This window comes from Phyllobates terribilis, unplaced genomic scaffold, assembly GCF_046119375.1.
Source record: "Phyllobates terribilis strain yellow unplaced genomic scaffold, ASM4611937v1 Scaffold_1__5_contigs__length_1240528914, whole genome shotgun sequence".
Classification (NCBI taxonomy): Eukaryota; Metazoa; Chordata; class Amphibia; order Anura; family Dendrobatidae; genus Phyllobates; species Phyllobates terribilis.
Genome location: NW_027362761.1, coordinates 1,146,951,270 through 1,146,964,296, shown reverse-complemented (window position 1 = coordinate 1,146,964,296; position 13,027 = coordinate 1,146,951,270). Strand labels below are relative to the sequence as shown.

The 13,027-nt window shown below is 42.9% G+C and overlaps 1 protein-coding gene across 1 annotated transcript in view; it reads left to right on the top strand.

Annotated features, from left to right (window-relative positions):
* MAN2B2 (mannosidase alpha class 2B member 2) overlaps positions 1–13,027 on the top strand; it is a 51,395-nt gene that overhangs the window by 28,441 nt on the left and 9,927 nt on the right. Inside the window, exons 15-18 of the mRNA XM_073648106.1 lie at positions 2,939–3,131; positions 3,425–3,562; positions 4,883–4,992; positions 10,570–10,687. Of these exons, the coding sequence (XP_073504207.1) occupies positions 2,939–3,131; positions 3,425–3,562; positions 4,883–4,992; positions 10,570–10,687 (559 nt within the window). The remainder of the gene's footprint in view (positions 1–2,938; positions 3,132–3,424; positions 3,563–4,882; positions 4,993–10,569; positions 10,688–13,027) is intronic.

Genomic DNA, 13,027 nt, shown 5'->3' with positions numbered 1-13,027 from the left:
AGTTACAGTGCAGCATCCTGCTTTTACCTACTGTATAATATCCAATCCATGATCGTCAGCCTGTTTGTGTATCGGTACTTAAGACCTTATTCCTTCAGGAACTCAACGCTTCAAGTCTTCATCAGTTACGTCATGATGTCCTGAGGGTATTACAGACTTGGTATCTGGTGCGTGTCAGGAACAGGCCTCTGTTCATCGTGGAAACGGATTCGCTCAGCCCGCTCATCCTGTATCCTTTTTCAGTAGACTCGTCCGTTAATGTCTGGTACGTGGTGCCACGCCACGGCTTTGTCCTCATCTCTCCACAAACAGTTACAAGCCGCTGGCTATCTCTGCATCGTCAGGTCGCAGGTTCAGTCCTCGTGACTGCTTCTGCTTGCCGCCGCTATGGGACTATCAGGATTGCTCCGGTCCGTCCAAGCTCCTGGCCAATTTTTCCCTCTGAGCTCCTATAGGAAGTCGTGAGTGCCCCTACACGAGTTGTTGTCTCAGTTTTTTCTTTTTCCCTATAGTTGTCAGCAGCGCCCGACATTTGCAGGTTAATTGGTTGTTAAGGGAGTTCATCTCGGGGAAACTCAGCTTGGATTCATGATTCCGCGTACAGGTACTCGTCTTCTCTTCCTCCTTTCAGGATTGTCACCTGTCTAGGACCAAGATGGACTATCGTTTTCCGGACGGCTTAGTATGGATCCATAACTCCACATCCTGAGTAGTCTGCCGCCTACCTGACAAGGCCCCCTTTAATGCCGTGTCCCTTACTATATCTTCCCCTTCGACGAGAGAACTTCCGTCATTCAGGATATGATGGCCCTTCCTCAAGATGGCCTGTGCAGCGTAACACGGACCAGTCGGTTGTTTACATTTCCAGAGACAGGTAAAGTTTTTCCTCATCACAGTTTTCACTTCAGTCGGGCGGTTTTTACTCCAGCCTGACAAGTGTCATCAGATGGGCGGTCGTTACTCCAGCCTGACAGGTGTCATCAGATGGGCGGTCGTTACTCCAGCCTGACAGGTGCCACCAGATGGGCGGTCGTTACTCCAGCCTGACAGGTGCCACCAGATGGGCGGTCGTTACTCCAGCCTGACAGGTGTCATCAGATGGGCGGTCGTTACTCCAGCCTGACAGGTGTCATCAGATGGGCGGTCGTTACTCCAGCCTGACAGGTGTCATCAGATGGGCGCTCGTTACTCCAGCCTGACAGGTGTCATCAGATGGGCGGTCGTTACTCCAGCCTGACAGGTGTCATCAGATGGGCGGTCGTTACTCCAGCCTGACAGGTGTCATCAGATGGGCGGTCGTTACTCCAGTCTGACAGGTGTCATCAGATGGGCGGTCGTTACTCCAGCCTGTCAGGTGTCATCATGATTACTCCTGTCGTGTGTGTGGAATCTTCCCTCCGTTGGTGCCAAGGCTCCCACGGTAAGAGTCCTCGATTCTTCCCTTTCAAAGTCGGACCCTTTGGTTTCTATCTCCCTGTCCTGTTTTCCCCCTTCTATCATCGCTACATAAGCATGTTCAGTAAGATGGGGAGACAGTGTAAAACATGGGACAGGGTGTCCCTTCGTCTTACCTCTGGGCGAATTTTTCCTGTATAGGAGGAGCCATCCTCTTCTCTTTTAAGCTCTTCGCCTGTCGAAAGTACGACGTGTCCAGTGACACTTGTTCCCCGACCTGGGAACTGCCTTTTAGGGCCTGAGTCAATAGCCACCGGGAAGTCCATGATTCTCCCGTCTTATCCTCCCAGCCATGTATTACATCCAGGGTGGAGCGCTAAATTAGACAGTGGTTCTTTCCGCTGAACTCACTGTTCTGTTTTTTCTCCGCAGTTTCTCCCGAAGGGGGACACTCCAAGATTATCCAAAATCTTTCTACCTCTCCAGGAACTTGTGATCCTTCCTGGTCTTCGGTCCACACCTTCTTGTACTACACGGTAGCTCCGTTCGGCCTCAGCAGCGCCAATCTGAATAGGAGGTCCCTCATGCAGCAGTGGACCGACCTTACCTTTTTGAGAACTTGTCTCTTCCCACCCTAGGGACTGCTTTTGGACGTCCCATGGTTTCCTGTGTCCCCCAATGAAGCGATAGGGAAAAGAGGATTTTTGGTACTCACCGTAAAATCCCTTTCTCGAAGCCTTCATTGGGGGACACAGCACCCACCCTTATTTGTACCATTGTTGGTTCATCTTAGGGTAGTCTCTTTATACCTCCTTTCCTACTGCTTTCTTACAAACTGGTTAGTTCTCTCCCTGTCAGTGGGTGTAGCCTGCTGGGGAGGAGTTAGCCTTTTTTATTTCTGCCTAGTGTCCGCCTCCTAGTGGCAGCAGCATACACCCATGGTTTCCTGTGTCCCCCAATGAAGGCTCCGAGAAAGGGACTTTACGGCGAGTACCAAAAATCCTCTTTTTTTTTTTTTTCGTAAATCCGTCATACGGTTCCAAAGATATGGGCCTTTTTAATTAGTGCTAGTTCTTTGGATCTGTCCAAGTGGGTGTGGCTCACAGTATTTACTGGGGGGCGTGTCATTGGGCTGTTCTGCAGTTACCCATTAAGCACTGCCTACTTGGTAAAGAGCACAAAAATTAGCATGGTAAAGAGAACCATATCATAGCAAAAACTGGACACTTTTGATGTGGTGACAGGTCTTTATTAAGCTGTTTATTAACTGATCAAGCTGTAAAGTCATAGAACTCCCAAGTTCTTTGACACACCCCTAATGCACCTCCAGGCTAATTTGCATGTGGTTTTATAGCTCTATTTTTCACTATTGGGTGTATCAGATTACTACAAGACCGATGATATTTTATTGTTCTTATACCGTCTATGCAATGACACCAACAGTATGATTAATAATACCGTCCTTTAACAACGCAAGTATCAAAAGTTCCTAATTGGGCTATACTGGAGAAGATGATAGCGGTTTTATCCTCTTTGTGTTTAGATTATGTTGCATAGACGACTGTGGAACAACATGGACTGGGACCTGAACTACAATCTTACACTGGATGATACGTCAGAAGTCAGGCCCACCATCTGGCTCATGGTGGGCTCCAAAGAGCTTACCAATTCTTTGTACCAGAGATTGGGGCTGTGTTTGGAGCATAAGCCATTGGTGACGTTAAGTCCATCAAAAGGTAATTTTTTTTAAATCTTTTGTGTCACCTAATCGTTTTTCTGAAAAGCTGTCTGATCACGATGGCAAGTAGACGTCCAAAATCTACAAGGTCTGGTACAAAGCAAAGAATATCAGGCTTCTTAAATTTAGACTATAAGGTCCTGACATGACATTTCCACAGCACTGGTGCATAATTTTATATATATTTCTGTTGTGCCAATAGGTAAATCCTACCCTGGTATGTAGTTTTTGTTTTTTTTCCTGCAATTATCGGAATGTCTTTTCTTTCCTCTAATCATTATTGTTGGTCAGGGCACAGAGAAGTTGAGAATCGAATGGTGGATGATGCTCCAGTTACTTTGCCCCCCAATATTCACCTTCAGATCCTAAGTATTCCTGGATGGAAATATTCTTTGAACCACACAGAGCACATGCGCACCGTACATAAAGGTAGGACCCTTCTTATTAGAGTTTGCACCATCCATTTCTTTCTCTGCAGCCGTCCAAATCTAAAAAAGTCGTGACTCTCACATTTACCTAAAAGGGGGGTTCGGAATGGAAGACCTCCTTTATTATTTGCACCTTTTATTATATTTTCTCCACCACTAATGACTTTAAAGGGGTTTTCCAGTTTTGGAAAACCTCTTTCCCCAGGGTTTCCAACTTGATTTTTTTTTTTTTTTTTCTGGGCAGCTTCTAAAAAAATCACCTATTTCCCATAAATTCTTAGGGTTATAAGTGATACATGTCTACATACCATAAATCATATATGAAGACATCAGTGAGCTGTAAATGGGTGATAAATGCAGTCATATTAATCTGTACAAGTCTTGAAGAGCTTCAAAAAAATCACAAACACATAAAAAAAAAATTATGGACAGGGGAAAAAATGCTATATTTTTATGGACTCTCCAGAAATTTCTGGACGGTTGGCAACTCTTCCTGCCCCCTTGGCTGCAGATTGTCTTAAGAAAAGAAAAACAAAACTGAGCTTTTTTTTCTCCCTCCCAGGTCTAGCACTGAGTCTTGGCCTCTATGTCGGTTACTTTCTGCAGCACTGATGTCATGTTGACAGTTTTGCGGCCAATCAGTGAGCTCAGGGGCTTGTGCTGTCAACTCGGGCCGAGCCGCTGAGCTCAGTGATTGGCTGCAGCGCTGTAGTCAGAACTGCAGGCAGTGATAGACACCAGGAGCAGCAGCCCAGATTTGACGCTGAACCCAGGGTGAGTGAATAAAGCAAAGTTATTATTTATTTTTTTTAAAACCGCAGACAAGGGGACAGTGTTTTCCCGAAACTGTGTATGTTATATATAATATAATATGAGCCCACTCTTTACACTGCAAGTCCTGAAACTGGAGTTAGCTCCAATCGCTTCATTTTAACACTTTAGCTGCTGTGGTCAATAGCAACTGTGGCATCAAAGTGGTAAGAAAGAGTGGGTGAGCTTCTCTGCCAAATCAAAACAATGTAAAAAATTTGTTTTAAAACTTTTTTCATATTATAAAACAAAATACACGTAAAGAATACCGGTATATACTTATAAAAGTTTAAATCACTCCAATTTTCGCACTTAAAGAAAATCTAAAGCAACGAGGTTAATATATATAAAGGGGATATAAATATACTTGCTGGGCAGAGTTTTCATTACAAAATGACCCATAGAGCGATCAAAAAGGCGATGGTACCCGAAAATGATACCAAATAAAATCTACAGCGCAATTTCTTAAAATTTTTTTAAATATTTCCATCCTTTTCACTTTTTCCACAAGCTAATAAAAGGGGCGATGCTGATTTTAGCCGTGTTCTTTTGAGGATGCAGCACCTGTATGAAGTTGACGAAGACCCCGTCCTCTCCAAACCAGCTACAATAAATATCAAGGTAATTCAAGGCATCTCCTTTCTAAGAGTATATTCAGCACAGGATAAATACACCACCCCTGAGCTTTACCATTCCCGTATACACCACCCCTGAGCTTTACCATTCCCGTATACACCACCCCTGAGCTTTACCATTCCTGTATACACCACCCCTGAGCTTTACCATTCCTGTATACCTGTAGTATCCAATCTAACTTTACACCCCTTTTTCGTTGGCTTACTCTGATGCAGATTTCTTAGACCTCCAATTGTCACGTACGAATGCTATCCGTGTTTATCTGTCTGCGATTTATTTATTTATTTTTTTTGCGGCCCTTGCAGTCCGCGAAAAATCATGGAGATGTGTCCGATTTTGATCCGAAGGTCTGATTAAAATTGACAAGTCTGTGGGTCCGTTATACTTTGTCTGCCTCTCTGGCCGACAAAAAAATTGTCTGGCGCTTAACAGAAGGGGGCGAGACTGCACATAATTTACTCCAGAAAGTAAGCAAATCTATGTAGATTTTATTTTTTTATGCACACACATGCTGATTAATAGATCAGGTGCATCTTCTACCAGTGTGCTTTTTTATTACGACATTAATACATCTCCCCTGCTGTATTTTTTTGGTAAATGGTGTTGATAGAAAATCCAGGGCACTTTATATGAAAGGGACCACCCACTGGACCCTGTTCTTAAAAAAACACTCTATAGCACGTTTACCAACAATTACGGGGACTAAAGCTGGTTTCACACATCCGGCATTCACCGTTCAGACCGCAATGTCCAGAATAGCCGCTGGCCTCTCGAGCCGACTTTACCAGCCTCATAGGCATGTTTGATATATTACTGTTGAGATTAGGTCAGGGGACCCGTGTCTGGGCCGGTGATCACTGTCCATGCCTGGACCCTGAATGTTGGGTGTTTGAAACCTCAGTCGTTGTTTTCCTGTTTTCCACAAATAACAGAAATTAACTGCTGCCTTATCTGCCGTCATCACAGTTTGATTCGTTAACCTGATGATTACAATTATTTTTAGCTCAAAATAAATCAATTCAAGACAAAAAAAATGTTGATCAATCCCCTTACTCTCTTGACTATACCTTAGAAAACAGAATTTTCCAGGAACTAAACCTCCTAACACCAAGCTGATTCACCTATCCCTGATGTAGGCCCTCAGGGGCGGTGCATGATACACATTCACAGAAGATAAAAAAAGTAATTTCTTGTGTCATGCTCCACCCCCCGAGGGTCCTGCTCTGGGCATAACACAATGGGGCTGATTTAAAAAAACTTTCTTTGTTGCCCAAATCAAGCAATCAGAGCTCCGCTTTCATTTCTTAAACCGTTCTAGTAAAATGAAATCTGCGCTGTGATTGGTTACTAAGAGAAAGACAATTTTTTTTTTTTTTTAATAAAATAAATCTGGCCCAATGTTTTATATTATGTAGAGTGATGCTTTAAAAAGTTTTGACCCCTCAAAACGGCTTTTGACTCTAGCTAGGTGAAAGCATACCTAATTTTATGGCCATGCTACTTTGCAAAACTGAGAAATTCAAGTTTTAATCTCCCCCTTACTGCAATTGTAAGTGTCCTGTGGGTGGTCTCTTTCATATAAAGTCTCCTGGGCTTTCTGCACTAAACATTTCCTAACTCCTCGCCTTTGCTACCAGCTGTAGCGGACTTCTGGTTAGACACTACAACCACAAAGCTGGGGGAAGGGGATAGTGGGCATTCAATTCGAAACCCCAGTATACTTCACGTGAAAGGGACCACCCACAGAACACTTGCAATTGTAGCACAAGGGTTATTAAAGGGAACCTGTCACCAGCTTTTTCCCATTATAACCTATGGTCACCATATTTCAGCCCTGTGTTACAGAATTCTGGAATGCTGTATATAAGTCTCGAAGCCGCTCTGCAAAATGAAAAAAATACCTTTTATTATACTCACCTGCGGGGTGGTCTGGTCCGATGGGCGTCACTGTTCTTGGTCCGGCGCCTCCTCTCTTCTTGCGATCGCCGTCCTCCTCCTTCTCTGCTTCGTGTGGATGATGCCTAGGGCAGCGCAAAGTACTATTCTGCGCATGCGCGAGAAAAGACGAAAGAGCACTGGTGCATGCGCACTACAGTACTTTGCTCTGCCCTCAGCAGGGTAGAAAGATGTACGCCTCTGCAGGAGTGGGGGAACATTGTGTGGATGACGTAGGACCCCTTGAGAGATGCAGGCTGTTAGAGCATGCTATGGGTTTTTGGGTTGCAGCAGCTGCAGACACATAGGTTGGGGAATCCTGCGTTAATCACATAGTAATTGAAACCATAATGGTGTATTACTTTGTACTGATCTATAATATTTACATGGATGTGAGCCGCGTAAGCTGTAAACTGCTAGTCACCACCTGTAAAGGTGTGGTCCACATGATAACACACATTTTCGTATACTTTGTTAGGGAATTCTGAGATAAAGAGCTATTCACAGATTCAGCGCATTGCTTACAAGAGATACAGTAGCGGTGGTCGGTCTCCTAGGCAATGAGCTGAAAAGAAAAGTGTTACTATCTCTAGAACGGTGGCAAATTTTAACAAGCAGTAAATTGCAAAAGTGCTTGTTTTTACAAGCTCTATCCAACGATACCCATCTATGAAGTTGCAAATAACCTTTTAATAGATAGGAGAATCATCTACAGTATTCACTGTCCTGCATTACATAGACAACCCATTAGTATTTATTGGCACTATGTAATGAATGCTTGTTAAGCACTGAAAACTTGCAGCCTTGTTTTCCTAAAGGCACTTTGTAATCAGCTTATTGTCAATGGACCCTTTTACCAGGAGGACATTTTTTAAAGCAGGGAATCCCCCACCACCTCCCGTAGTAGAGAAATATCACCAGCAAATGTTACTGCTTGGGTCGTCCTCTTTATTTAAGTGGTTTTGTACCTATATCTGTTTTGGTTATATATAACCTGGGTCACCGCTTGCTCTGTGGTTGTCACCCAGTGTCCCCAGACTCCTGATCTGCAAATTTTTCAAGTTAAAGGATATCCTATAAATGTGATGGGAATATCATCTTAATATAGTGCATCAGTGCAGATTTGCCAATTGGGATCCGACACAGCTCAACAACTACCCCCGGAAGCAGCAGACATGGTTGGCGGGTTGCTTGTCACGCTGCTTTCCCAGAGACAGACATAATGAAAGATCTAGGTTTTGCTTGAAGTGGATGATTCAAGGACTTCTTCTATTTACTAGTGATTTTTCTGAATCGTAGGGAGGATGTCCTCTTCGTACACAATATTTTCCTCTGAGGTCGACCTTGTGTTCTCACATGTGCTTTCATATCCAGTCATCACTTTAGCAGACCACACTGACTTCAGCATAAGTGGCTGCAGCATGGATCATTTCCAGTTAATAGGCCCCTTGCTATGTTATAAAAGAGAGTTTAGTGGGGAAATCCAGCCCCATTGTGATGCTAGCGGGGCGGGAATCTCCCTCTGACCCAGCTCGTTAGCCCGGCTAAAACCATAACCTGGACTATTGGTTTTAATTGCTAGCCATAGGTCTAACAGAAGCTGTCTTTAAGATATTCCTTGTTAGATGCACAGGCAGTAATGCATTAAAATACATAAGGAATCCACAGTAATAAAAAAAAAAAATAAAAAAACAAAATGAAAGCTTAATAATCAATTTTAAAAAAATGCATATAGGAAAAAGAAAAAAAAAGCGAACCATTGTTTTAGCAAAACTTTTTTTTACTTAAGAAAGAAGTTATAATTTAGAAAAGAACAAAATAATTTATGACCAGATACATTTTCTGAACATTTTGCAGTGATCTAAATGTAAATGGGTTGAAAGGACGTTACCACCTATTGACTGGATAGGTAATAACTTATTGATCGGTGGGGCCCACACTGATTTGGCAGAAGTTTTAGCTCTGCTAGAATGGAGCAGACGTGCACACACCGCTGCTCCATTCATTCCCAAAGGGGCTGCAGCTCTGCAGTCCTACAGCAATCTTTAAAGGGGTTGTCCAGTCCAAAATGATAAGTCTGCAGTCACTCTTTGTGACTGCAGACATATGAATCCCCCCAGCACAGGCATTGTGCGCTGCAGGGATTTGCTCGTTTCTGAGCTGGGACCGGAGGGTATGAATTATACATAATCCCGGCCAGAGCCCAACTAGTGGGCGCGGCCACGCTCCATACACTTGTACTGAGTGAGGCCACGCCCACTGGATGGCTGCCTCACTAGACGGTGCACTGCCTCGCTCCATACATACAGGCTTATCAATTTGGACCTGACAGCCCCTTTAAGTTACCTCCAATCCTATGTATAGGTAATAAGTTAATTTTACCCGACAACCCCTTTTAACACTAAATTTTATGAACTGAAAAAAAAAATGCGCCTACAGAACAAGACTTCAGAGAGCGATGCCGGTAAAACTAAAAAAAAAAGGAATTGCAGAAAGCGTAGAAATTCACCTCTTAAATGTGCAACATCTCAAGGGGTTTTCCACATTAGACAGTCCCTACCAGGATTCCTTTGAAAAAAATCGCATGGTGTCTGTCGTCGCCACGTAATGTTGGACGTTCTGAGACGTTGTGCTTGTTACAAATTAAATTGTAAAATTGAAATACGTGCACGGAAGAACCACGTCTGATACATTTGAGCATCAGGCTAGATCTGCTTTATTATATGCTCTGGTCCAGGTTTATAGAAGTTATTAGTATTTATACTTTAAAACAATATAATTGGCTCAGCTTATCTCTAAATATGTGCTGGCATTAGCATACATACATCTAATTGGCTAGGTTAACACTACTGACACCCAACTTTCTTCCTTTTGTTTTCTCTGAGTCTCTAGACAAAGACATTCCTAAGATCCCCTTATCACTGCAGTGCCTCCATAGGAGATATTAAGAGTTACACTTTGCTCATTCAGTCTGTTGGTTGCTTTTGTAATCTAGGGCAGGACAGGTCCTCCAAAGAGAGATGCTCTATGTAAGGGTATATAAAAAGTCGTTCATAGTTACATCCAGAAAAGTGGTCCGATTTTTTTTCTCACTTGCCACCCGTATACAATCCGCTTTTAATCAATTACAGGATCATTTACAGTTTCCTATGTTACAGAACTGCAATGTGTCCATAAAAGATGCATGCTCTACTGTGGCTCCGTATGCCATCTGATTTTTTTTGGTCGCACCCATAAACTTGAATGGGTGAGTCTCTTTCCATTTCCAAAAGAAACTAGTGCACGCAGCGCTTTTTTTTTTTTCGCACACAGATTTTTTCAGTGAAATTTTTTTTTTCTGCTCTATTATTTAAATAATATTTATCCGTGTGGTGTCCCTTTTTTTTAACCAAAAATACAATCGTGTGTATGAGCCGTAACAATTTCCACTCTGGCAACAGATGAGGATCTGATTAGAGCATTAGGTAACTCACAATTATCAATAAGGTGTTTGAAAATAGGTTTTCTGTACTGAATAACAAAAATGTTTCCAATGTGACTGTCCTTTTACTTTCCTTATTACTAAATTATTGCCAATAATTGCAGTGGTTAGCATGGGCTTCTCATACTAGATATTCTTTATGTTAGCTTCTTCTTCAATCTCTGGGAACCGTGAAGTTGGTGGAGGAACGCTCTCTTACTGGAACCTGGGACCTCACCACCATGGAGCGGTGGAAGTGGAAGTCCATGCAGAAGAAAAACAGTGGTGGGTACCTAAATAGTAATAACTGATCAGGACGTAAATGCTTCCATTGTGTTTGTTGTTTTTTTTATGTGCAGAAAACTTGCTGCATATTTTGAAAATCTTTTTCCTCCGACTGCAGCTTGTTCTGAAAAAGTTTAGTGCGCTCTACACTCTCTCTTCAGGTCGAGCGTGGAGCCTCCGTCTCTGCTACAGGTGTCTGTAGCGCTGCTGATGTGACATGAGCCTGTAGCTGAGCTCGGCGGCACTGCCAAAGCTGACAGCACGAGCGGCTGAGATCATCGATTAGCTGCAGCACTGTTGATGTGACATCAGCACTGCAGACAGTAACAGGCACCAGAAGCTGAGACTGAGACTATGCTGGACCTGGGAAGGATGAGTAAAGCACAATTTACTTCTTAAAAACAAGCTGCAGCTGGGGGACACAGAGTTCAACAGCGTGTTTAACTTTTCTTTTTTGGTTCTTCCCCTATGGGCTTCTATGTTGAGTCTAAAAAAAAAATGCATGTAATAAACACAAGAATCACAAAGTTTCGAAACTGAAAATGCATAAAAAATGCTGCATCAAATCTGTGCCAAAAATGCTGCAAAGAAGGGGAAAAACGTACAGGAGCACAATAATCCGATTGCTATTGTGTGTTTTTGTGCAGATAGCTGCAAAAAGACCCCCAAAAAGCAGCGTCTTTTTACATGGTAACGGGGTGTTATAGTATTTGTAGATTTGTTATTCTTCTAAATGTAAATACCAATCCTATACACTGGGAAGATGTTATCTGTACAATGGTGCGCTCCCCCACCCATTAGTTTCTTCCTTTGAAGCCCCCTCTTTCCTTAGATCAAAGAGCTGTATGTTATAACTCATCAGCCACACAGTAAGGAAGAAATATGAGTAATTTCTTAATTTAATTATCACTATAAGTATTTTATTTCCTGAAATTACTGATGTACTCAAACATAACAGGTATATCTCACAGTGGATGCTGTGCCTTCTACACACTGAATGTAGATATCACTGGTTGTGCACTTTGGAGCTCTGAGCAGGGGGAGCAAAGGACCCCCATTCTCCCCTTAAAGGAGTCGCTGAATTTTCATTTATTAGACATACAGTCATGGTCGAAAGGGTTGGCACCCTTGAAATTGTCAACAGTAAGAGGAGAAGAGAACCGTCTGAGGACTTGAGAAACAAAGTTATTAAAAATATCAACAGTCACAAGGTTACCTAGTCCATGACTGTATATTCCATATCCTGCTGCAGGTGTAGAGTTGTCTCCTCATGCCAGTTATCTCATTGGGTCACTGTAGCTGTACTTTAACATTTTTATTCCCTATAATTGAATTATAAAAGGGATTCTTTTGGTTTATATAAATCAAGCATAATGGGGTTGTCCGGGATTAAATCATTTGGTCCATAGTGTTGCAGCTGTAGAAAATAACAAATACTCTTCCTGCATCCATCAATTTCTTTCCACCACCGCTCTAGTCTTGACAGACTACAGTGGTGATTTCACAACTACAGCGCACACGACTGCTGCAGCCAATCACTGGACTTAGCAGCTCATCCTAGCTACATCAACAGAGCCACTAAGCCCAGGTATTGGCTGCAGCCATCTTGTCCATTGAAGTAGTCATGTCACTTGCAGAAGGTTGTCAGTGAAGACTGGAGTAGCAGCGGAGAGGCAGCACTGGACTTGTTGAGGATGGGTATTGCTGTTTGTTACCTTCTATAGCTGAAACATTATGAAAGAAAAAAAATTAATCCCAGAAAAATGTTTAAGGTGTACCTACAGTTTCAAAATAATTTGGATGTGTCAAAAGTGATATGTCAGAAGTTTCCGACTTTGGGTAATAAGACCCCACCGATCACTGGAGAAGGGTTGAGCTGAGTGCTGTGCTCTGCTCTCCTCGGAGGTGTAAATGCTGGAAGATGGGTGTGTGTAAAGCCGCGCCGCCAGAGATTCAATATACGATAATAAACCAAAAGAAGTGTAGATGCGGTTTTATTCGTCAACGTGTTTCAAGGCAATCCAGCCTCTTCATCAGGACAAACCACAATGATCCTCTGAGGTGTTGTTTGAACCCTGTTTAGATTGCGTATGTCAAACTCTGGCCCGCCGGTCACATCTGCCTCACAGGGTGAGTACATTTGGCCCGCAACGCCGAGCAGGTCCCCCGAGTTTTTTTTGGTTTGCGACGCCCCCCGCCAGGCATCGCACTTTCCTAGATGCTTATACAGTTGAAAGCAATGATGTAGGAGGCCCATCTGCCGTAAGTCAGAAGTTTTGATTGTTGATTTTCCGTTGTCAACCCACCTATAAAAATCTATGACTTTGAGCAGAAAGATTC